The 23327-nt window shown below is 40.5% G+C and overlaps 2 protein-coding genes across 2 annotated transcripts in view; one reads left to right on the forward strand and one right to left on the reverse strand.

The window, feature by feature from the left end:
* The first annotated feature begins 331 nt into the window (after window positions 1–331).
* Window positions 332–8624, forward strand: LOC121378315. The gene is made up of 2 exons (XM_041506427.1): window positions 332–434; window positions 7453–8624. Exon 2 carries the CDS (start codon window positions 7480–7482, stop codon window positions 8515–8517), a length of 1038 nt encoding a protein of 345 aa, XP_041362361.1. The 5' UTR covers window positions 332–434; window positions 7453–7479; the 3' UTR covers window positions 8518–8624.
* Window positions 8625–11785: 3161 nt separating this feature from the next.
* The window catches only part of LOC121385589 (arrestin domain-containing protein 3-like), a 44280-nt gene continuing 32738 nt past the window's right edge, over window positions 11786–23327 (reverse strand). Inside the window, exons 5-8 of the mRNA XM_041516331.1 lie at window positions 20580–20762; window positions 18629–18811; window positions 15960–16170; window positions 11786–14208 (exon numbers count right to left, since the gene is read on the reverse strand). Coding sequence (XP_041372265.1) covers window positions 14054–14208; window positions 15960–16170; window positions 18629–18811; window positions 20580–20762 — 732 coding nt within the window. The 3' untranslated portion in view covers window positions 11786–14053. The remainder of the gene's footprint in view (window positions 14209–15959; window positions 16171–18628; window positions 18812–20579; window positions 20763–23327) is intronic.

Genomic DNA, 23327 nt, shown 5'->3' on the forward strand with positions numbered 1-23327 from the left:
AGTAGAATCGGAGTTTCACTACAAATTAAAAGCTAATGGCGGCCATTTTGAAATTCAAAATAGCGGCCACCAGGGGGAGATATTAATTTTGTAATAAACCTATACGATATTATAATACTATTATAACTATACGTAATGGGCTCACTAGACCCGTCAGTGGAGATAGTAAATAATCGATGTATTATCACCGTAAGCATAATAGTCTGTATTTACATAAATATTTGTATGTTGCTTTATTTTGTTAACCATTTCAATACAAGCTTTTTTCAATGTAGGCTACTTGCTGTATATTATGTTCAGAGTATCAGTTGGTGCGTCATAAGGTTAATGGGTTAAAGGCACCGTTTTAATAAGTTGGTATGATTTCCACTGTCACATTCAAAATAACACCTTGACACACGAGAGGCAAACGTACGAAACCTTATTGTTGTCCGGTAAGTATAAATTATTTCGACAACATTTGTCAACTTTTTCTCTCTGCTTCTGTGTGTCTTGCTTCCTCTACCTCTGTCAGTTTGTCTATTTGTCTGTATGTTTGCTCTCTCTCTCTCTGTCTCTGTCTGTCTGTCTGTCTGTCTGTCTCTCTCTCTCCTCTTTTTTTCTCTCCCTCTCTCCCCATCTCTCTATCTCTCGGTCGGTCTCGCCATCTTTCTCCCTCTATATATATCTCTCTTTCTCTTTCTCTCTCCATCCCTCTCTCCTCTCTGTCTATCTCTATTTATCTCTCTCTCTCACTCTCCACCTCTCTCTCTCTCTCTCTCTCTCTCTCTCTCTCTCTCTCTCTCTCTCTCTCTCTCTCTCTCTCTCTCTCTCTCTCTCAATCTCTCTCTCAATCTCTCTCTCTCAATCTCTATCTATCTCTCTCTCAAACTTTCTCTCCTCCTCACTGTATATCTCTTGCTCCCTCTCTTTGCCTCTATCTCTCTTTTTCTCTCTCCTTCTCTTCCCATCTCTCGGTCTGTCTCTTTATCTTTCTCCCTCTCTATATCTCTCTCTTTCTCTTCCTCTCGTTTCTCCATCCCTCTCTCCTCTCTGTCTATCTCTATTCTATCTCTCTCTCTCTCTCTCTCTCTCTCTCTCTCTCTCTCTCTCTCTCTCTCTCTCTCTCTCTCTCTCTCTCTCTCTCTCTCTCTCTCTCTGGGTGTCTTTCTTTCTTACTGTTTCTCTACTTCTCATTCCTCTCAATTATAACTTGCCAGAAGCTGAAGATCGAAGTTTACAATACTAAAAATCATCGGTGATCTATTTTATGTCTCGGGATTAAACGTGCCACCGATATTTGGGGCTTTATGCGTTCCACGGTCCATTGGTTCCGTTTAGCATGTATGGTTCTGGTGGTTGTATATTGTTTGGCTTTACAGTCCATTTTTAGCTGTGTTTACAAGTGAACGCCGTTTTGTTTGACGCTTGAAAGGAATAACGGGCATTAGTGGGGAATAACAACAATAACTTACTAGAAGTGCAAATCGAACATGGTTCCGGGGAAGCTAACGATGAGGTAACCTTGAACAAACTATCAAGTTATTAATAGGAAGTCGGTTGAAAATCTTATATTATTATTTTTGATTATTATTAAATAAAATCTCGCAGTTGGACCCTGTCTTTAAAGGTTCATGGTCTTCTTAGGGCATTGTATTGTACTTCTGGTTAAAACTTAAAGTATATTTCTTGAAATATTCAGTACCGTACATCTAGTTTGTTCTAGATTGGCGAGTTAAATGTTTTTAGGGGTGTCGAGGCCTGATTTTTTTTTTTTTTTTTGCTGCTGATACAGTGTCTTGATATGACCGTTTGACGCATGCCACGACCCTCCCCTTTGTGCTCTAGTGATGTCGTTAAATAAACCAAAAAGTGTGGGTACCCCTCCCTCCTTCCACCCAATTTATTGATTTACAATTTTGTGAAAAGAAAGAAATGTTTTATTTAACGACGCACTCAACACATTTTATTTACGGTTATATGGCGTCAGACATATGATTAAGGACCACACAGATTTTGAGAGGAAACCCGCTGTCGCCACTTCATGGGCTACTCTTTCCGATTAGCAGAAAGGGCTCTTTTATTTGCACTTCCCACAGGCAGGATAGCACAAACCGTGGCCTTTGTTGAACCAGTTATGGATCACTGGTCACATTGAGCCTTGCGGAGCACTCACTCAGGGTTTGGAGTCGGTGTCTGGATTAAAAATCCTATGCCTCGACTGGGATCCGAACCCAGTACCTACCAGCCTGTTGACCGATGGCCGAACCACGACGCCACCGAGGCCGGTCTACAATTTAGTGATTACAATGATTAATGTTTTGAGATGCCATTACCTGCTGGTTTGTCTTTTTGGTTGTTTGCCTATTTCTCGTTCCAGCCAGTGCTCCACAACTGGTGTAACAAAGGCCGTGGTATGTACTATCCTGTCTGTGGCATGGTGCATATAAAAGATCCCTTGCTGCTAATCGAAAATAGTAGCCCATGCAGTGGCGACGGCGGATTTTCTCTCTTTATATCTGTGTGGTCCTTATATCCATATATACTGAACAAAATAAGAAACTTCCGCTAACTTTTCTTGAACATAACTTGATGAAAACAAACTAGGGGAATAATTGTTATATATGCGTTTAAAGAGTGTTCCATGATGCATCGTTTGGTGCAAAAATCATGGCCATAGGTTAACAGAAACTGGGAGAAATTTTGACCAAGTGTGGTAGGGGTTAAACACCCACTTAATAACGGGTATGACCACCTCTTGAATTCACCACTGCAGTGCATCGCAGGCGCATAGAATTGACTAAAGTGTTGATTTCTGTCTGTGGAATATTGTTCGTTGACGTTAGCGGGTAGGTTGGGACGACGCCTCAATCGTCTGTCCAGACTATCCCAGACATGCTCGATGGGGTTGAGATCAGGACTTTTAGCGGGCCAGTCATCAATGAAATCAATGTTATTTGTCCTAAGAAAATTTACAGTGTCTCTAGCTGTATGAGAGGTGGCATTATCATGCTGAAAAATCGAGATATTGGCGTTGTTATGGAACAGAGGAATGACGTGATGAGCGAGAATGTCATCGCGGTAACGTTGAGCATTTAAATTGCCATCTATGACGACTAGTGGTGAACGATAACCATGGGCAATGGCTGCCCAGACTATGACACAACCCCCACCCCCGAAACGATCTCGTTCAAGAACACAACAGTCAGCATAGCGTTCATTTCTCCTACGGTAGACGCGCACCCTGCCATCGCCAGGTTGTAAAGAAAATCTGGATTCATCCGATAAACGAACGGTATTCCAGCGTCGCCGTATCCAACGAGTGTGTGCACGTGCCCAATTAAGACGATCTAGACGATGACGTTGCGTTAAAACGCATCCGACGTAAGGATGTCGTGCATCTAAACCGTTCTCCCGCAGACGATTACGAACAGTTTGCCCACTGATTCGGTTATTATGATGTGTTAGCAGTAGTAGCAGTGGCAGTTTGGAATCGATTGCGCAAATGCGTTTTCATGATATAGCGGTCTTGACCACGCGTTGTAACACGCGGACGTCCACGACGTTGCAAGTCGTTGGTGCTTCCTGTCGTTCGAAATCTTACGCGAAGATGGCCTCAGACCACAATTAATTTCGCTATATGTTTCTATATAGCCTTAGTGGCTATAACATTTTTATTAATATCTCCGTGAAGTTTTGTATGTACATGCCCTGAAAAGGACAACGTGTTGTCTCTTTCTCCGAGCATGGTTTAAACAGACCAGCATCAAGCATGCACCCATTTTACACAAAAGCCGTTGCATGGGCCGGAATTACCACAAACAATTATGTTAGGTACATCTTGGCATCAAACAGTTGCCACTTCAAAAAATGCCATGAAACAATGTAAAACAAACGTTAACTTCCGGTTTTTACAAATGGGAAGATAACTGTAATCTGTAAGCTAGTTTTCATGCCTTGCACTTGACGACATGCCAGCATCAAGCATGCCAATCGCCCGTTCGTATTCTTGGCATACTAAAAAATGCTACAATGTAAAAAAACGTTAATGTTTTTACAAATTTTGAAGCGTTTTCGTTCACTTGACAACAATGTCAGTAAGACAAGTAAAACAAATTGACCGAATACTACACGGGACATGTCGAACCATGTATGCGCGTGCAAATTGAATTTCACGTTGTCGACGATTAACAGTGCAAAAATAATCGATAAAATTCTTGAATCCTGATAATACAGCTCACGGCTAATACTACCTATATAATTTCATTACACAATGAATTCTTTAACACAACAAATACTATATGTACAAATCGGAAGTTTCTATATGTCTGACGCCATATAACTGTAAATAAAAGATGTTGAGTGCGTCGTTAAATAAAACATTTCTATATGTCTGACGCCATATAACTGTAAATAAAAGATGTTGAGTGCGTCATGACGCCAATGTAAATAAAAATGTTTGCGTTTAAACAAAACATTTCTATATGTCTGACGCCATATACTGTGTAAAGATGTTGAGTGCGTCGTTAAATAAAACATTTCTATATGTCTGACGCCATATAACTGTAAATAAAAGATGTTGAGTGCGTCGTTAAATAAAACATTTCTATATGTCTGACGCCATATAACTGTAAATAAAAGATGTTGAGTGCGTCGTTAAATAAAACATTTCTATATGTCTGACGCCATATAACTGTAAATAAAAGATGTTGAGTGCGTCGTTAAATAAAACATTTCCTTCCTTTTTTTGTTTTGTTTTGTTTGTTGTTGTTTTGTTGTTGTTGTTTTTTGGGTTTTTTTTGGGGGGGTTGGGGGTGGGGGGGTGGGGGTAATATTATTATTCTTTTCTTCCCCAAAAGAACATCAGTATTATTCTCAAAAGAGTCGGTAGTTATTTTCTTACCCACAAATCGTACGTGAATACTGAAATAGGGTTTATGTGAATTTGTTTTTCTAAAATGACTGTTTTTCCAAACTGAGAATCCACGTATTCGTTGATGATGTTTTGAAAATTACACATAATTCATTGTGCTTTGTTTTAGACTTCATATCGCTGCTTGAACTAGTTTTTGAATCGTAAAAGAACCGCTAATAGGTAAGATGATACGCGAATACGGTAGACTTAGTCAGGATAGTCGAGTGATTTGTGCGTCTGTTTAAATGTCAGGATAGCGTATACGCAATTTACATTTATTTACCGCTGTAAACACGAAAATAACTACGTACTGAAACTCGGTGTTCCCCAGCCGGATTTACCTAGACCCACAATGCCAGGGTGGGGTGGGAATGGAGAGTGAATGCATTCTCACTCACGGGAGGTGGGGGAAAGCGGGACGTATTTATGTTGTACAGCTCTCGCTTGATGCGCGGTCGGTCTGGGATCGATCCCCGTCGGTGGGCTCATTGGGCTATTTCTCGTTCCAGCCAGTGCACCACGACTGGTATATAAAAGGCCGTGGTATGTGCTATCCTGTCTGTGGGATGGTGCATATAAACAAATCCCTTACTGCTAATCAAAAAGAATAACCCATGAAGTGGTGACAGCGTGTTTCCTCTCTCAGTATATGTGTGGTCCTTAACCATATGTCCGACGCCATATAATCGTAAATATAAAATGTTGAATGCGTCGTTAAATAAAACATTTCCTTTCTTCCTCCTTCACGGTGCCTAACTCTCTCAATTGTGAATGTCCTAGAATACTCTTTTCATCATATAAAGATATATAGCTCGCGATACCCCCACTAGACATCTTGCAAACCTGATCCTTTTTTCAAGGCACGGATCGGGGGCGGGGAGAATGTTGAAGGGGTCTGGACCATCCTGCTTACGACAAAAAGAAAAGAAATCCAGTACGTTCACCGCTAATATAATATAACTACGATTTAAGTAGTTACATGTACCACCCAACCCCCTACAAAATATCTGGATCCGCGCCTCGTTTTATAGTACTGCCAAAACGACCTAAATCCGGCCAGTGGAAGTTCGGGTCCTTTAAAAACTAAAAAAAGAGCGAAGTTTATAGGGGGGTCAAGTTATGTATGCTCCCTTGGAAATTATATTGAAAAAAATGAGCATGTGTGATTTAGACCCCCGAAACCCCTCCCCTGCATATTCGCCTGTAGAGTGTGAAAGTGGAAACCCGCTGCGCCATATAGGCTACACCTATTAGGCCTAAGGGCAACGAAATATTTTCATATGCACTTTCCCCATAGGCGTATTATGTTTCAGTGGTTGGGACGGAGAAACAATTATTTGTGTACACCATAGAGGAACCGCGACTGGTATATCAAAGGCCGTGGTATGTACTATCCTATCTGTGGGATGGTGCATATAAAAGATCCCGTTGCTTCCTCTCTTTGATTAAAAAGTGTCAAAATTACCAATTTTTTGACATCCAATAGCCGATTCTTAATAATTAATGTACTCTAGTGGTGTCGTTAAACAAAACAAACTAACCATAGAGGAATCGGTTGCACAACCTATACTATTCGATTAAAATACTACTACACTTTTCAGGTTTTCATTCCAGAGATTTTCAAGTATTCTCAAAGAAGTAATAAATAAGTACATGGCTGAGGACCTATCGGACTCGATACATTTTTCGTATCTCCTAAATTCAAGTGCCATAACTGACATAAAAAATGTATAGTTTGTTTTGTTTAACGACACCACTAAATCACATGAGAGGAAATCTGCTACATTTTTCCTAATGAAGCAAAGGATCTTTTATATGCACTTTCCCACAGACAGGAAAGCACATACCACGGTATCTGACCAGTTGTGGTGCACTGATTGGAAGGAGAAATAACCCAATCAGCTGAATGGATCCACCGAGGTGGTTCAACCCAAGCGAGCACTCAACCGACTGAGCTAAATCAGATGGGCAAATCACCATAAACGTCAAACTTGACTACAACTTTGCATGATAAAGCTATACACAAAATTTCATCTCAATATCTTGAGGTATTGCAAAAAAAAAAGTCCGGAAAACTATATGTGGAACAGACAGACAGACGAACAGACAGATGGAGACAAAACCTATGGTCCGTTACGGTTAGACCGGTAGGGGACTAATAATGAAAAGCACGACTGATATATTTACATGTATATAGGTTATATCTTGTTTTGCATATTACTTCTTTCTTTCTTTTTTTGTCTGTTAGTCCGTCTGTCCCACATAAAGTTTTCAGGACAATGTTTTTCGCAATGCCTCAAGATACGGAGCTAAAATTTTGTACATAGCTTTATCATGTAGAGTTACAGATCAAGTTTGACTTGCATGGGAATTTATTCATGGTCCATATCTGTCAGAAACGGGATTATAGCCCTTGAAAAAAATAGGAGAAAATGTTTGGGGCCCGGTAGGGGACGCGTATAGCTTCAGTAGTATTCTTAGAATGGTTCTTTTATTGCACTATTCTCTTTCTCTTTTTTTTCTCGGAATATTACTGTTTATTTTTACTTCCATTTCAGATATTAGGAATTTGTTACAAGTCGGCGATGCGTTACTACCGCGGAATGCCAAGTCCGCGTCAGTGCGTTCAACTGCTGGTAGCCATTTTAATCGTATTGGTAATTTTCTCTTCGATCACTGTTCGACAAACGTCAAATCCAGTCGTGCCCCTGAAACCGCCACCTTACGCATACCCTGACAACGATCAGGAATCGATAGGAAGAACTGTACGGAAGAAAACGATTGCTGAAATTACTGGCATAGCGATTCGGAATGATGGCGGCGAATGGCACGGATATGACGTCATTTGCAACAACTCTGAAGACGATTTTCTGTCCACTATGTTGATGACACCGAATGGCGTGACTCCTATTTTCCTGTACGATCCCGACTACGACTCACGGGTGTCCAAGTCTCTTATGGATTCTGGCACTTGGCAGCAAGACGTCATGCTTGAACTACGAGACTTGATGGAAGAGAACAGTCAAATGGCTCTTCTGGATATTGGAGCAGGAATAGGGGCGCTCAGTCTGGCCATGGCTCAAATGCATCGATTTGTCATAGCGGTGGAGCCCTCTCCTGAAAACGCAAGGAGACTCTGCGAGGGTATAATCCAGGGTAGGTTCCAAAGGAAAGTCTCCATCGTCAACAATGCATTGTCCGATAAAGTCAAGATGATGGAGTTGGATGTTTGGGACAACGAAAGGAGCAACGTGCACGTGCGTGACGTGACGAAGCCATCTGACAAAACCCTAGTCCAGGCTATTCGATTGGATAATTTGGTTGACAGATTTCCTTTCGCGCTGACGGCAATTCATATCGACGTCGGCGAGAACGTTGCTAGTATTCTCAGAGGGGTTGGTTACTTCTTCGACGCGACTGTCGTCTGGGCTGTGCTCGTCAACTGGAGTGACGTGCTTGGGTCGCCTGCAGACGTCGATTACGTGCGCACCTTCATGGAAGCACACCACATGACACCACACGGGAAGGCTAATGGGAAAATGCCGCTCATGCATACAGACTATAAAACGTGGCCACAACTGGTGATCTTTAAAAAGACACATTACCCCAAAACAAACTATTAATCAGACTGGTGACTTTCCCTCTTCACTTTCTCCTCTTCCTCTTCCTTCTCCTTCTTCTCTTCTGCTTCTTCTTCTCCATCAATTTCGGCATCTCCTTCTTCTTTTTCTTCTCGTTCATTTTCTTCTCCTTTTTTCTTCTCCTTTTTCTTCTGCTCATTCTTTCTTCTTCTTCTTCTTCTTCTCCTTCTTCTTTGTCTTCTCCTTCTTTTTCTTCTCATCTTTCTTCTCCTCTTATTCCTCTTCTCTTCATCTTCCTCTTTTCTTCTTCTCTTTCTTCTTTTTTTTTGCGTCAAGTTATTGTTGATGTACTTTAGATTTGGGGTTCGGTTGTTGTGGTAAATGACTCGGTCAATCTGGTTCAAGTCACCTTCAGTGTCCAGGGATCGAAAGCCAGTGTGGTTACATCTAGCCGACACTTCGTCCATGTTTCGTTGTACACGGGACGCACAGAAAACAAGACAAGACCTCTTGACAACAGAACTGACCATATTAGATACACTGAAAGGGATTGATATTAACAATGTAGGTGTTTTTCTTTGCTTTTCCAACATAAAACATGATTAACAACATGGTAATACAAATAATATACAAGTCTAGACACCCAAGAGAATGAACAGCAGAGCTGTCCTCGTTGAATCTCCCCTTCGGTCTCTCTGGCTCTATCTATTATCATGTATAGAAAAACGAATATTTATAAAATGCGTATGTTTGTTGACTCGTAATTGCCTTGGGTTATAGTTCTTAGTTCATAAGCTGGCGGCAACAATTAAAAGCCATGGTGTTCTTAATTGCTGTAATTTAGTTTAACACTAATTGGACTGATTGCTAATCTCTAATTAATTAAAGACTAAGTTATTGCATAAGTGTAGGTGACACAATAACAATTAATTGAATCGTATATACACAGCTAACTATATATAAATTTCATTTAAATGTACATGTACATGTAGTTATAAATGTTCCACTATGACAATATATAGATAGGTGTACTACAGCCTCAAGGATAATAATTTTCTACGCATGCCATGCACTGCAGTCAATCGAGAAACACATGATGTATAAACTTGTTATTTAATAGCAATTGATATATACTGGGACCCACTTGATAAAAATCCAGTTCCTTTATTTCTATGATTTTCTTTTTCTTTAGAGGCGTATAACCTAACTACATTATTTTTTTAATATTAGAGAGATTGAGAGTCCCAGCACTTACGGGAATGTGTGCGTGTAAAAACAGCAGATGTGTTTTACGTCATCAATGTGTGCTCTTCAATAAAAACCTTACAAGTTGCTCCATACATGATATACATACATACAGATATATATATATATATATATATATATATATATATATATATATATATATATATATATACACACACACACATATACATATACATATACATATACACATACACATACACATACACATATACATATACATATATATATATATATATATATATATATATATATATATATACACACACACACACACAAAATGAAATTGACAAGTTATATATTAACGTGTACTGAAGTATTTATAATTAGTGTTTACGTGGCAAGTATGTGTAATGTGCTCGTTCATGCACACGCCAGTCCAAGAATATTTTTTTAAAACCTCATGCATAAGAACTTGCACGTTTTAAATGTATCAAACACGTGAAAAAGGTACAACACTAATCATAGTAGAAGACACAAAGAGAATACAAAACAATGGAGGAGTTGGATAAGGTGAGAGAAAAAAGGGGATAGAAAGTCAGGGCCGGATTTAGACCTTGGGGGCCCGGGGCAGGGGCCTGGGGCACTTCAGGTTCGGGGGCCCCTCAACATACAAATTAAATTACATGACAAATAAAAAAAATTAACTAATTTTATAAGTCCTTAGTCTGGGGCTCCTCTGGCAATTGTCCCCTTATAAATCCGGCAGTGTGGAAAGTAAGAAAAAAAGAGAGTAGTTTTCGACGGCGCACATACACTGTCATGCTCTCCCACCCCCACCCAACCTTCACACCTATTTTATTTTTTAAAACCACATTTTATATTTGCCTGTCGTACGTAATACGATCCATAGACAGTGCTGTTGCCCCCACCCCTAATATAAAATGAAAATACATTATACCTACATTGCTATATACGCACGTATACGAACAGGTACAACTTAAGAATCGCAACATCCGTAATACTAATAACATACAACACTAGAAAACTGTTCAAGTTATGAAGGCATTTTTATTACAGAACGTTTAGGAAATGTCAAGTATAAAAATATATATACTCATTCAGTAAATATTACAAATCAACAATGATAAAAAGATGTGGCGATTTTAATATTAACATGATGTTCCCGGCTAAAACTGTTTTTCGCCACAAATACCAATGGGTTTAAAGGGTGGCGAGTGTGTACATCCCTCCCATGGAACCGTCAAGTGCTCTGAACACACAACGCCGAATTTACGAAGCCTGTTTTTCCCAGACGTAGATGTTTCATCCATTCATTTCAACTTATGTTCGTGCTTATATCCAACTAAGGTTCAAGCACGCTGTCCTGGACACAACTCAGCTATCTGGGTTGTCTGTTCTGGACAGTGTGTTAGCGGTTAGTTGTTAAAAGAGAGAAGTCGGTGTAGTGGTCTTACACCTATACCTACACCTACCGTTAGAACTCGCTCTGGGTGGGAGCCGGTACCGGGGTGCGAACTCAGTATCTATCATGTCCGATGGTTTAACCACTACGCCACCGAGGCCGATAGCAGGTGTTGAAGTATTGTAAATGTATGTCCAAAACAAAAGAGAAGAAAAAAGTCTGTTTTGTTTAATGACACCAATGGAGCACATTGATTAATCTGTAAATGTATATAGTTACACGCGTGTAAAGAAAGAAAGAAAGAAATGTTTTATTTAATGACGCACTCAGCACATTTTATTTACGGTTATATGGCGTCAGACATATGGTTAAGGACCATACAGATTTTGAGAGGAAACCCGCTGTCGCCACTACATGGGCTACTCTTTCCGATTAGCAGCAAGGGATCTTTTAATTGTGTTTCCCACAGGCAGGATAGCACAAACCATGGCCTTTGTTGAACCAGTTATGGATCACTGGTCGGTGCAAGTGGTTTACACCTACCCATTGAGCCTTGCGGAGCACTCACTCAGGGTTTGGAGTCGGTATCTGGATTAAAAATCCCATGCCTCGACTGGGATCCGAACCCAGTACCTACCAGCCTGTAGACCGATGACCTAACCACGACGCCACCGAGGCCGGTTTACACGCGTGTAAGACAAAAACAGGCTTTGTAAATTCGGCCTACAGTGTTTAACAAATACAATTAAACTATTTTATGTGTGTTGTTGTTGTTGATGTTATGTGTGCGCGCGCGCGTATGTGTGTTTCTGGGATAGATTGACGCACACACGAACGCACATACACGCACGCACGCACACACACACACACACACACACACACACACACATACAATGCATATTAGTCAACAGTTTAGATGCCATATTTAAAAGTTGCATCTCTCCCTAAAATAGTCTGCAGATGCTAAAAACTAACAAATAAAACAAACACTGAATATATAGCAAGTTTAGTTGTGTACATATAAAATTTATATACAAAAGTTCACGTGTTTGATTCAATTATCAGTTTTCACGTATGAGCAGTTTGTAACACGTTATTATGATCTATTTCATTTCAGTTTGTAACAAATTATGTATTGCATTGTTACCCAAGCAGTTTGTAACATATTATGTATTTCATTGTTATCCAAGCAGTTTGTAATATATTATGTATTGCATTGTTACCCAAGCAGTTTGTAACATATTATGTATTTCATTGTTATCCAAACAGTTTGTAGCAAATTATTAAACTGTAATGCATTGTAACCGTTTCTATCAAATTATTAAACTGCATTGCATTATTATCAAGGGATCTTTTATATGCACCATCCCACAGACAGAATAGCATATACCACGGCCTTTGATATACCAGTCATGGTGCACTGGCTGGAAAGAGAAATAGCCGAATGGGCCCACCGACGGGGACCGATTCCAAACCGACCGTGCATCAAACGAGCGCTTTACCACTGGGCTACGTCCCACCCTCATATCATACTGAGTACGACCTTCAGTGTTACTCGAGCAGTTTGTAACAGAGAGCAGTTTAGACTATTTTGTCACACGTGGAGGGCTTCAAGTAAACCTTTTTCCAGATTAATATCACCATGGTGAGGGACGGCTGGGGTCAGTTGCCTCCCACCTCCGACAAAATACTAAAAAGTGCCCTTTTTAGTTTGAAAGTGCACTTTGTTATCTAGCTTTTGTAAAAGTTAAAAGTTTGTTTTATTTAACGACAAAACAAGCATGTTGATTTATTAATCATCGGCTGTTGGATGTCAAACATTTGGTAATTTGGAACATATAGTCTTAGAGAGGAAACTCGTTAATTTTTTCCATTGATAGCAAGGGATCGTTTATATGCACTATCCCACAGACAGGATAAGCATATACCACAGCCTTTGATATACCAGTCGTGAAGATTTTGTAAAAGGCCTGATATTACTGTGCTCTAAAAAAATTTTTTGCCCCATTTTAGTTTAGGTACTGGCAGGCGTTACACATGGTACGGCCCAGGCTTTACACATGGTACGGCCCTGGCTTTACGCATGGTACGGTCCAGGCTTTATACATGGTACGGTCCAGGCTATACACATGGTACGGACCAGGCTTTACACATGGTACGGCCCAGGTGTTACACATGGTACGGCCCAGGCTTTACACATGTTATGGCCCAGGCTTTACACATGGCATGACCCAGGCTTTACACAATGTATGGCGCAGGCTTTACACATGGTATGGCGCAGGCTTTACACATGGTACGGCCTAGGCTTTACACATGGTACGGCCTAGGCTTTACACATGGTACGGCCCAAATGTTACACACGGTACAGCCCAGGCTTTACACGTGGTACGGCCCAGGCTTTGCACATGGTACGGCCCAGGCTTTGCACATGGTACGGCCAAGGCTTTACACATCGTATGGCCAAGGCTTTACACATGGTACGGCCCAGGCGTTACACATGGTACGGCCCAGCTTTACACATGGTATGGCCCTGGCTTGACACATGATATGGCCCAGCTCCGCAAGGCTCAATGGGTAGGTGTAAACCACTTGTACCAACCAGTGATCCATAACTGGTTCAACAAAAGCCATGGTTTGTGCTATCCTGCCTGTGGGAAGTGCAAATAAAAGACCCCTTGCTGCCTGTCGTAAAAGAGTAGTCTATGTGGCGACAGCGGGTTTCCTCTAAAAAAAACAGTATCAGAATGACCATATGTTTACTTTTTTTTTGATATGGCCCAGGCTTTACACATGGTACGGCCCAGGCTTTACACATGGTACGGCCTAGGCTTTACACATGGTACGGCCCAGGCTTTACACATGATACGTCCCAGGCTTTACACATGGTATGGCCCAATCACTATTGTTGATGTTCATGTTCATTATATGTTTATTGCATCACAGATGACGTCAGTGTCGGTGCGTGTGCTGATTGGCTGGTATGTCTAGTCTGTAGTAGACGTACTGAGGACAGAAGTAGACGTCACCTCGCGCGTGGTCGCCGTTGTTGTCATCGTCTCTGATGTATCTCTTCCCAAACACGTAGTCGACGAAATGTGGCGCCACTGGAAAACAAACGTGTTAAAGATACAATAACAATGACACTAGATTTCGAGATAGTTAATCAGGGTCTTACCAAGACTAAATTAAGTGTGACAACAGGCCCATAGGAACCGGAGGGGGTGGGGGGGGGGAGCTGTGAACCCCACCCCACCACACCCCAACTTGATTAAGAAATTAATTCTGACTTCTGCCTCCTACTTGTGCCCCCCCCCCCCCCCCCAACTCCAATTGTCATTCCTACTGGCCTGCCGAATGTTAATACATCAATGTGTTCTAGTGGTGTCGTTAAACAAAACAAACGTTTCCTACTGGCCTGGGCAGTGGTTAGAGAAAGAGGTCTGTGTAGTAGCTGCTAGCATTAGATGTTCCTGCTGAGCTAGATATTCACTCCGCGTACTAGTAAGTTGATGTAAGCACTGCACCAATGAAGGAAATGGTTATTTAACGACGCACTCAACACATTTTATTTACGGTTATATGGTTAAGGACCACACAGATATTGAGGGAGGAAATCCGCTGTTGCCCCTTCATGGGCTACTCTTTTCGATTAGCAGCAAGGGATCTTTTATATGCACCATTCCATAGACAGGATAGCACATACCACGACCTTTGATGTGCCAGTCGTGGTGCACTGGCTGGAGCGAGAAATGTCTACTTCGGTCCTCAATACGTCTACTACAGACTGGACATACCAGCCAATCAGCACACGCACCGACACTGGTGTCATCTGTCATGCAATAAACATATAATGAACATAAACACTGATAATATTGACTGGGCCATACCATGTGTAAAGCCTGGGTCATACCATGTGTAAAGCCTGGGCCATACCACGTGTAAAGTCTGGGCCATACCACGTGTAACGCCTGGGCCATACCACGTGTAACGCCTGGGCCATACCATGTGTAAAGCCTGGTAAAGCCTGGGCCATACCATGTGTAAAGCCTGGTAAAGCCTGGGCCATACCATGTGTAAAGCCTGGTAAAGCCTGGGCCATACCATGTGTAAAGCCTGGTAAAGCCTGGGCCATACCATGTGTAAAGCCTGGGCCATACGGGGCTGTACCAACAAAGCCGATGTGAATAGTATGTAAATTCAGGATTTACAGGTGCGGGTAATCAAAACATAATAATAGTAGCCACCAAAACTAGTCTTATGAATTTCCTACAGTATTAAGTAACTTGGTCGTCTGATGTGAAGCTGTGAACTGGGCAGCATTCAGAAATGCTTTGATAAAAGATAGAATGACAAAAACACTGGTGTTTGAAATTTTAAAAGTTTGGTTAACTGTAACGCCACTCACTCTAAAAAATATTAGAAGTACAATTCACAAAACTATTTAAGCTCTCTTAAGCAACATCGCATAGCCCTTGGAAGTCTGTTAGCATTGTATTGCGAGATCACAATGGTGCGAGAGGGGTGGGTGGAGTTGAGGGTCGAAAAAACCTTCTCCAAGCGAATTTTATTTTTTTCAATATACATTATATTTTCCTGGGAGCATGACCCGACATCCCTCCACAACCCCCCCCCCCCCCCACACACACACACCACTAAAAACTTCGCCACAGTAGATCCGCCCACACAATTTCCTGATTAGGCCCCTGATACGTTTGCTTTCCAAGACGACGCTTAATTTCACTCATTATCAGTAATGTTCTATGTTATACATTTACAGGCATCTTTAAATTCTACTGATAAACCAGGTGTGTTTTGAATTATAATTACAGACTGGAATGTTCCAAGTAATACTTACAAACAGGGGTGTTTTCGTACAGAGCACCAGGGGGAGCGGCTCCCAACGGCAGCGGAGGTAGGGGTAGAGGGCGGGGCACCTGTCGTGTCGGAACTGCGGAGCGACTGGCAGCCAGGTATTTCTGGACCGATGATTGGATGGGTATCGTGCCGATTATAATATCAACTGGAACACAGAGATCAAAGGCGGGTCCAACAGGGTCCACCCGCAACTACAAAAAAAAGAAGATAAAAGTAATGTTAGTTATTAATGGTACATGCAATCTAATTAAAATTAGCTCCACTATTATATGTGGATCTAAAGACAGCCAGTTGGAGCTCATGTCCACCAATCAAAACCTTACTTGCAGAATCCTGCCAGTGATTTAAAAATAATTTGAAAACATTCCGAATTATCCTGAGGGTATACGACATGTTTCGTGTGAATTACGAATGCCTTAAAACATCTTTTATTTTATAAAATAAATAATTTGTAATGTAAAACTGAAGACTGATTTAGTTTTTTTTAATTTTATAAATAAATAAATAATTTTTAATGTAAAATTGAAGACTGATAACCCACCCCGTACGTATTGGTATGGTTCGCTGTACTGCGGCCACTAAAATAGACTCGCCCGATATTTTTAGAATTTGTATGCTCCCAAATAACGTTATAAAAGGCGTGCGCTACAACAGCTTGTTCTGAATGTGCACGTAAAACCCTATGACATGACATGGTCAATATTTAAATTATTATTTACAGACGAAATGTTACCTGGACATTGGGGACTACGCAGTGTTGTTAGTTTTAAATCACTGGCAGGATTCTGCAAGTAAGGTTTTGATTGGTGGACATGAGCTCCAACTGGTTGTCTTTAGATCCACATGTAATAGTGGAGCTAATTTTAATTAGATTGTGGTACATGCATATTAAACCAATTACGGTCCAAAACACACGTTTCGTAAACATTCGCCAACTATTTGATTGGTTCCCGACATGGCCATTTGGTTTACCGTAAAGCGCATACATTAGTCTGGGTCTAGGTCTAGCAAGTATGGTGTAGTACCAGTCGAAAAGGAAATGCACTTAATCGAATGGAACCAAAAACATCGCGTCTGTCTGGCAGCAGACAGCGCAAAAACATGCGCTATATTTTCACATTGCCACACTGGCAGCTACCTAATTTTCGAATTTTTTTTTTTCTTAATAAACAACAGGAAATGCATGCATATCTATATAACTCGATTCTCCCGACTTACAATGGATGCGCTCAGATTAACAACTAATGGGTTATACGACGAGAATCGAGTTGTAAGGGCGCTCCGACTAGCAACTGGACAGTAGTAAAGTCCAGGGGCGTAGGCTAGGGGGGTTCGGGGGTTCGGACGAACACACACACACACACACACACACACCGCTGAAGCAAATGGTCCGCTTTCAGAACTAAAACATACAGGTTTACACATATGGAGTTTCTGGTGGTGCAAAAACAAAATAGAAAAAGGTCCACTTGGTTCATATTCGACCCCCCCCCCCCCCCCAGGTCCAGATCACGCTACGCCCCTGAAGTCGTGACAGCTAAAGTTGGATAACTTTCTGCTGGCAGTTGGCAGTCCTAACCTAGCATAACAGTTACAAACTCAGACGTCCAAATACACCAATCATGGTGTCTTCGCCACATTCACCAGACCCTGAGATGCTTGTGTTATATGTCCACTGTTAGTGTATATTTTGTATACACTGAACCAAATTAATTAAGGGACAGAAGACGTTTTGATAATTATTTGCTTGTGACATATTAGTATTTTAGCAAGTTTTCATCACTACATGACTTCTAAACATTGTTTCAATAAACTATGACCAATGATAAAGGCAACACTATTGAACACTGTGGGGTTTTCATGTACTTATGTTAATAAAATATACATTCTGTACCTCTATCGTGTATTTGATATCGATGATGTAAATAATTAACGTACTGTACCTCTCTCCTGTATCTGATATTGATGATGTAAATAATTAACGTACTGTACCTCTGCCGTGTATCTGATATCGATGATGTAAATAATTAACGTACTGTACCTCTGTCGTGTATTTGTATCGATGATGTAAATATCGATGATGTGATATCGAATGTAAATAATTAACGTACTGTACCTCTCTCCTGTATCTGATATTGATGATGTAAATAATTAACGTACTGTACCTCTGTCGTGTATCTGATATCGATGATGTAAATAATTAACGTACTGTACCTCTGCCGTGTATCTGATATCGATGATGTAAATAATTAACGTACTGTACCTCTGTCATGTATTTGATATCGATGATGTAAATAATTAACGTAATGTACCTCTATTGTGTATTTGATGTCGATGATGTAAATAATAAACATACTGTACCTCTATTGTATTTGATATCGATGATGTAAATAATAAACATACTGTACCTCTATTGTATTTGATATCGATGATGTAAATAATTAACGTACTGTACCTCTATCGAGTATTTGATGTTGATGATGTAAATAATAAACATACTGTACCTCTATTGTGTATTTGATGTTGATGATGTAAATAATAAACATACTGTACCTCTATTGTATTTGATATCGATGATGTAAATAATTAACGTACTGTACCTCTATCGAGTATTTGATGTTGATGATGTAAATAATAAACATACTGTACCTCTATTGTGTATTTGATGTCGATGATGTTGCAGCCCAGTAGGAATGACGGGGGGAGAGGCGGTATGACCATTTTCTCCCCCTCCCACAGATCCGTTTCTCCGGCTGGCACCTGCCCGTGTTTCATCTTGCAAACCTGTTGTGTGACGGACCGTGACTTGCCAGGTGTGTGGAATACAACAGACTAAACAGGAAGACAAAAATACTGGTAACAACAACAGCAGCAGCAGCAGAAGCAACAACAACAACAACAGCAATACTCATAAAACCAAGATGTTGTTTTTGTTTGTTTTTCTAATCATACAGCCAAGATTCTTTTTAACATACATCGTGTATCATCGTACATGGAATATTGTGAGATTCGAAGCAAGAGAAAAACAAATACCAAGGCATCGAGATAAGCTATTTGTCGTTTTCTGTGGATTAGGTGCCAATTTATGCTACCAGCGTGGCAAAGACGTTAAAAATCAGTTTTGAATTTAGCTTACATGTTAAGGACATATATACACCGTAACCAGTCAATTTATGAGAAAAAGTGGGTCAACCCACCACAAATTGCAACTGAATTTATTTCTAGACCATTTACCCCCAGAAAGGCCCACAATTGAATATTTTAAAAAGTCCTCTAAAATCAAAGCAATAGAACAGTGCCTCAATTGTTAAATCCAATATGGCCTCCACAATATTAGTCATTAGGCGTACGAGGGTTTTTTTTAACAACATTTTCACCTCTAAACAATCTATTTCAATGTTTAAATATGCTGTGTATTTAGTAATAGTATGAAATGTAACAAAAATATATAGGTGTTAATATTGACGTGCACTCCAAATTCCTGAACAGTGTCAGAATTAAAGACCTTCAAAATTGAATTTTGTTTTTATTATTATATTACGAACTCTACGCTTGTAGTGGCAAAACAATATAAAGTAGGTTTTTTCAAAATAGATTCGCGATTTTAAACATATATATATATATATATATATATATATATATATTGTTTTAGGATTTTCTTCTTTTTGAGGGTGGGGTGGGGGTGAGTGGTTGTTGATTGTTTGTTTAGTGTGGGGCTTTTTTCTGTTTTTGTTCGGTTGTTGTTGTTATTGTTATTGTTATTGTTTTTGTTGTTGTTTTTGTTTTTCTTAAGAAAAAAAGCACACAGACTGTTTTATAAATGCAACAGCTGTGTTGTCGGCAGCCTGACATCAGAGTTCTCGAATTCGTCTCGTCCATCAAGCTATTCTCAGAGAGGTGGGAACCTGAGCTGTTAGTGAAATCCAATTACCTAATTCCGAATGTCGGCGGAAAGATAATGAGTTTAGGGAAAACAAAGACGAAACGAGTTACTACGTGAATAACAGGTTAAACGCTGATACTTCATACATGATTTGTATGAGGGACAAACATTACCAATGCTGGGACAGGTCAGGGGTTAAATTCACAAATCATCGCAACTATACGTTTACAGATACGGTGTATTTGGTAACTTATTTCACACAGAACATTATTTAATTACGGGATATATGAATGATGGAAAACACACACACACACGCACGCGCGCGCGCACGTATCAATCTTCATCAGTCAATTTCCGAAGTGCAATATCTATTAAATATCTATGGTGAGACCAAACAATTAGTTTGAGAGATCGAGTTTTTGAAATTTGAGTTTACGAAGTATGTTATTCCTAGTTTGTATTGCAATTCGGCGGTACCGCCTATTCAGTTTGAGAGATCGAAGTTATAAGGATATTTGTTCATAGTTGATTTAGTAGCCTAGTTTTTTCACATAAATATAAATTTATGACTGAAAAACTATTATTATAATTACAAACCGTATACATAATACAGTTCGTAATATTATTATTATTATTATTATTATTATTATTTACTTTTTTGAATGCTTGTCGCAAGTAAAATATAATCCAACCCAAAGACTTCAAAGTGAAACCTACCATTCTTAAGGCCACCGAGGACACGCCCATTTTTCTTCTCGACAGATTCGTCACTTCAGCGTTGATATAGAGTGGTTCCCCGGGGACGTACCCCTTCTGGTTCACACACAGCTCGGCGCACACCGGCCCGGACCGGCAGCACAGACAGCACATCCGCTTCTGTTTCCGACACTGGGAGGAAGTCTGAAAATGGTAATAAAAAATAAAAACCATATCAATTAATTATAAAGCCACTGACCCTATGCTAGCACCCCCATGTCAGGTCAAGTCAGGTCATAGGGTTTAACGTGCACAATTAGAGCAAGCTGTTGTAGAGCATGCCTGGCATGGGCGCAGGTGCCGATTTTCGCCGGTTCCTCCGTCCAGGACAGGAAAAGGTTTAAGGGGTTGGGATTTAAAGGGGTCGCCCGCGCAGGCATGTGCAAGGTAACACAAGTAGCCTGACCAGGGTCGGTAGCGGGCGAAATTTGGTTTTGGTGCTATTAAAGTTGCAAATATCCCATAGGATTAAGTTCAAAAGGAAACGGTTGCGCAATTTTGTGCAGGTAAATTTGACGCATATTTTAGAGCGGTTCGTCGAAATTGAAAATGGAGCTAATTGGTTGATTTGACCTAGTCCATCGAAAGTTATTTAGTTAGCTCCTACCCCATTTCAATAATATTCCGGTCAAATACGTAATAATGTTCCGGTCAAATACGTAATACGTAATAATGTTCCGGTCAAATACGTAATAATATTCCGGTTAAATACGTAATAATATTCCGGTTAAATACATAGGTGCAAACGTGTTTCTTCCTGTAGGGCTAACATTATGCTAGTTTTCCAGAGAGAGGAAATTTTAGGACCCAAAGAGTCCGGATCTGTTGAAGGAGGTTCGGGGTCATGCTTCCCAGAGAAAATTGGTATTTCAGGTGTTTAAATACGGCATTTCTAGCATTCTGAGCACAATAACAAGAAAAAGTGGGCATGGCCCCCGCACCCCTTCCCCTTCCCTCCCCCCCCCCTCCTCCTTCGTCGGCTCCTACAATAGAAATAGGAAGGACATGTGTACTCTGTTAAAGACATTGCCAACAGGTAGTATACAAATTATGACTTCCTCTCTTTTTCAGTGAATGCCAGCCTAGAAACGAACGTTGGAAATACAACAGTATGCAACAGATTCACATTTTATTGGTGTTTTATATACGTTTTATGCTCCATTCGTGCTATATTAGTAAATAAAACTCTCGTAACTACCAACAAACTACCACTGTTGCGCAGTCGCACAACTCACTTGACTGATTAGCGATCGTGATTATAAAAACTGTAGACTAATAGTGGAAAAGGAAAGAAAGAAATGTTTTATTTAACGACGCACTCAACACATTTTATTTACGGTTATATGGCGTCAGACATATGGTTAAGGACCACACAGATTTTGAGAGGAAACCCGCTGTCGCCACTACATGGGCTACTCTTTCCGATTAGCAGCAAGGGATCTTTTATTTGCGCTTCCCACAGGCAGGATAGCACAAACCATGGCCTTTGTTGAACCAGTTATGGAACACTGGTAGGTGCAAGTGGTTTACACCTACTCACTCAGGGTTTGGACTCGGTATCTGGATTAAAAATCCCATGCCTCGACTGGGATCCGAACCCAGTACCTACCAGTCTGTAGACAGATGGTCTAACCACGACGCCATCGAGGCCGGTAGTGGAAAAGGAAGAACACTATTAACGTGCCCATATCCACTGAAGGTTCAGGCACGTTCATCCTGGACACGATTACACACTTGCATCAGAAATCCTGTCCATCACCCACGACCTAGAAAACATCGCATTCTCTACATCATTTCATACATTTGTTTATAAATGCATGGACGATTACGAGGGGTGAGTGATGGACAGGATTTCTGATGAAAGTATGTAATCGTGCCCAGGATGAATGTGCCTGAACCTTCAGTGGATATGGGCACGAGTTCTGATCACAGTACCCCATCAGTCCAAATTTTTATTTACCATCGTAATCCTAAACTCTGGTAACGTGCCTCTATCCATACGGGGGCGGGATGTAGCCCAGTGGTAAAGCGCTCGCTCAATGCGCGATCGGTCTGGGATCAACCCCCGTCGGTGGGCACATTGGGCTATTCCTCGTTCCAGCCAGTGCATCACGATTGGTATATCAAGGCCGTGGTATGTACTACCCTGTCTGTGGGATGGTGCATATAAAAGATTCCTTGCTGCTAATCGAAAAGAGTAGCCCACGAAGTGGCGACAGCGGATTTCCTCTCTCAATATCTGTGTGGTCCTTAACCATATGTCTGACGCCATATAACCGTAAATAAAATGTGTTGAGTGCGTCGTTAAATAAAACATTTCTTTCTTTCTTTCTATCCATACGTTAAGGTTCAGACACGTCTATCTGATACCCCATCTATGGAACCATATCACTTAGTAAAACACGCGTTAATACTTACATCAGTGGGCTCATTAAACACATCACAGAATAAACAAATACACGATGTGACCTTACGCTATCTAAACCTTTAAAAGTTTTAGAGTTGAGATCAAACATAACATAACTATATCATTAATATATCTTAGACACTTGGCTAAAATATACTGTCAACATACCTTCTTTCCTCCAAAGAAATAGATAATAAATCCTATCAAAACGTTTGATGTCGGGAGATTTATGTTAAATCGTTTACATGTTGAACTTAAAAGGGAGGTTCATTAGCAGGGCTTATTTTCAGCAACCATCGAAA

This window comes from Gigantopelta aegis, chromosome 2, assembly GCF_016097555.1.
Source record: "Gigantopelta aegis isolate Gae_Host chromosome 2, Gae_host_genome, whole genome shotgun sequence".
Taxonomy (NCBI): domain Eukaryota; kingdom Metazoa; phylum Mollusca; class Gastropoda; order Neomphalida; family Peltospiridae; genus Gigantopelta; species Gigantopelta aegis.

What these genes read in the sequence shown, in the direction of transcription:
- LOC121378315 (XM_041506427.1), top strand. Translation starts at nt 7,480, where the DNA reads ATGCGTTACTACCGCGGAATGCCAAGTCCGCGTCAGTGCGTTCAACTG.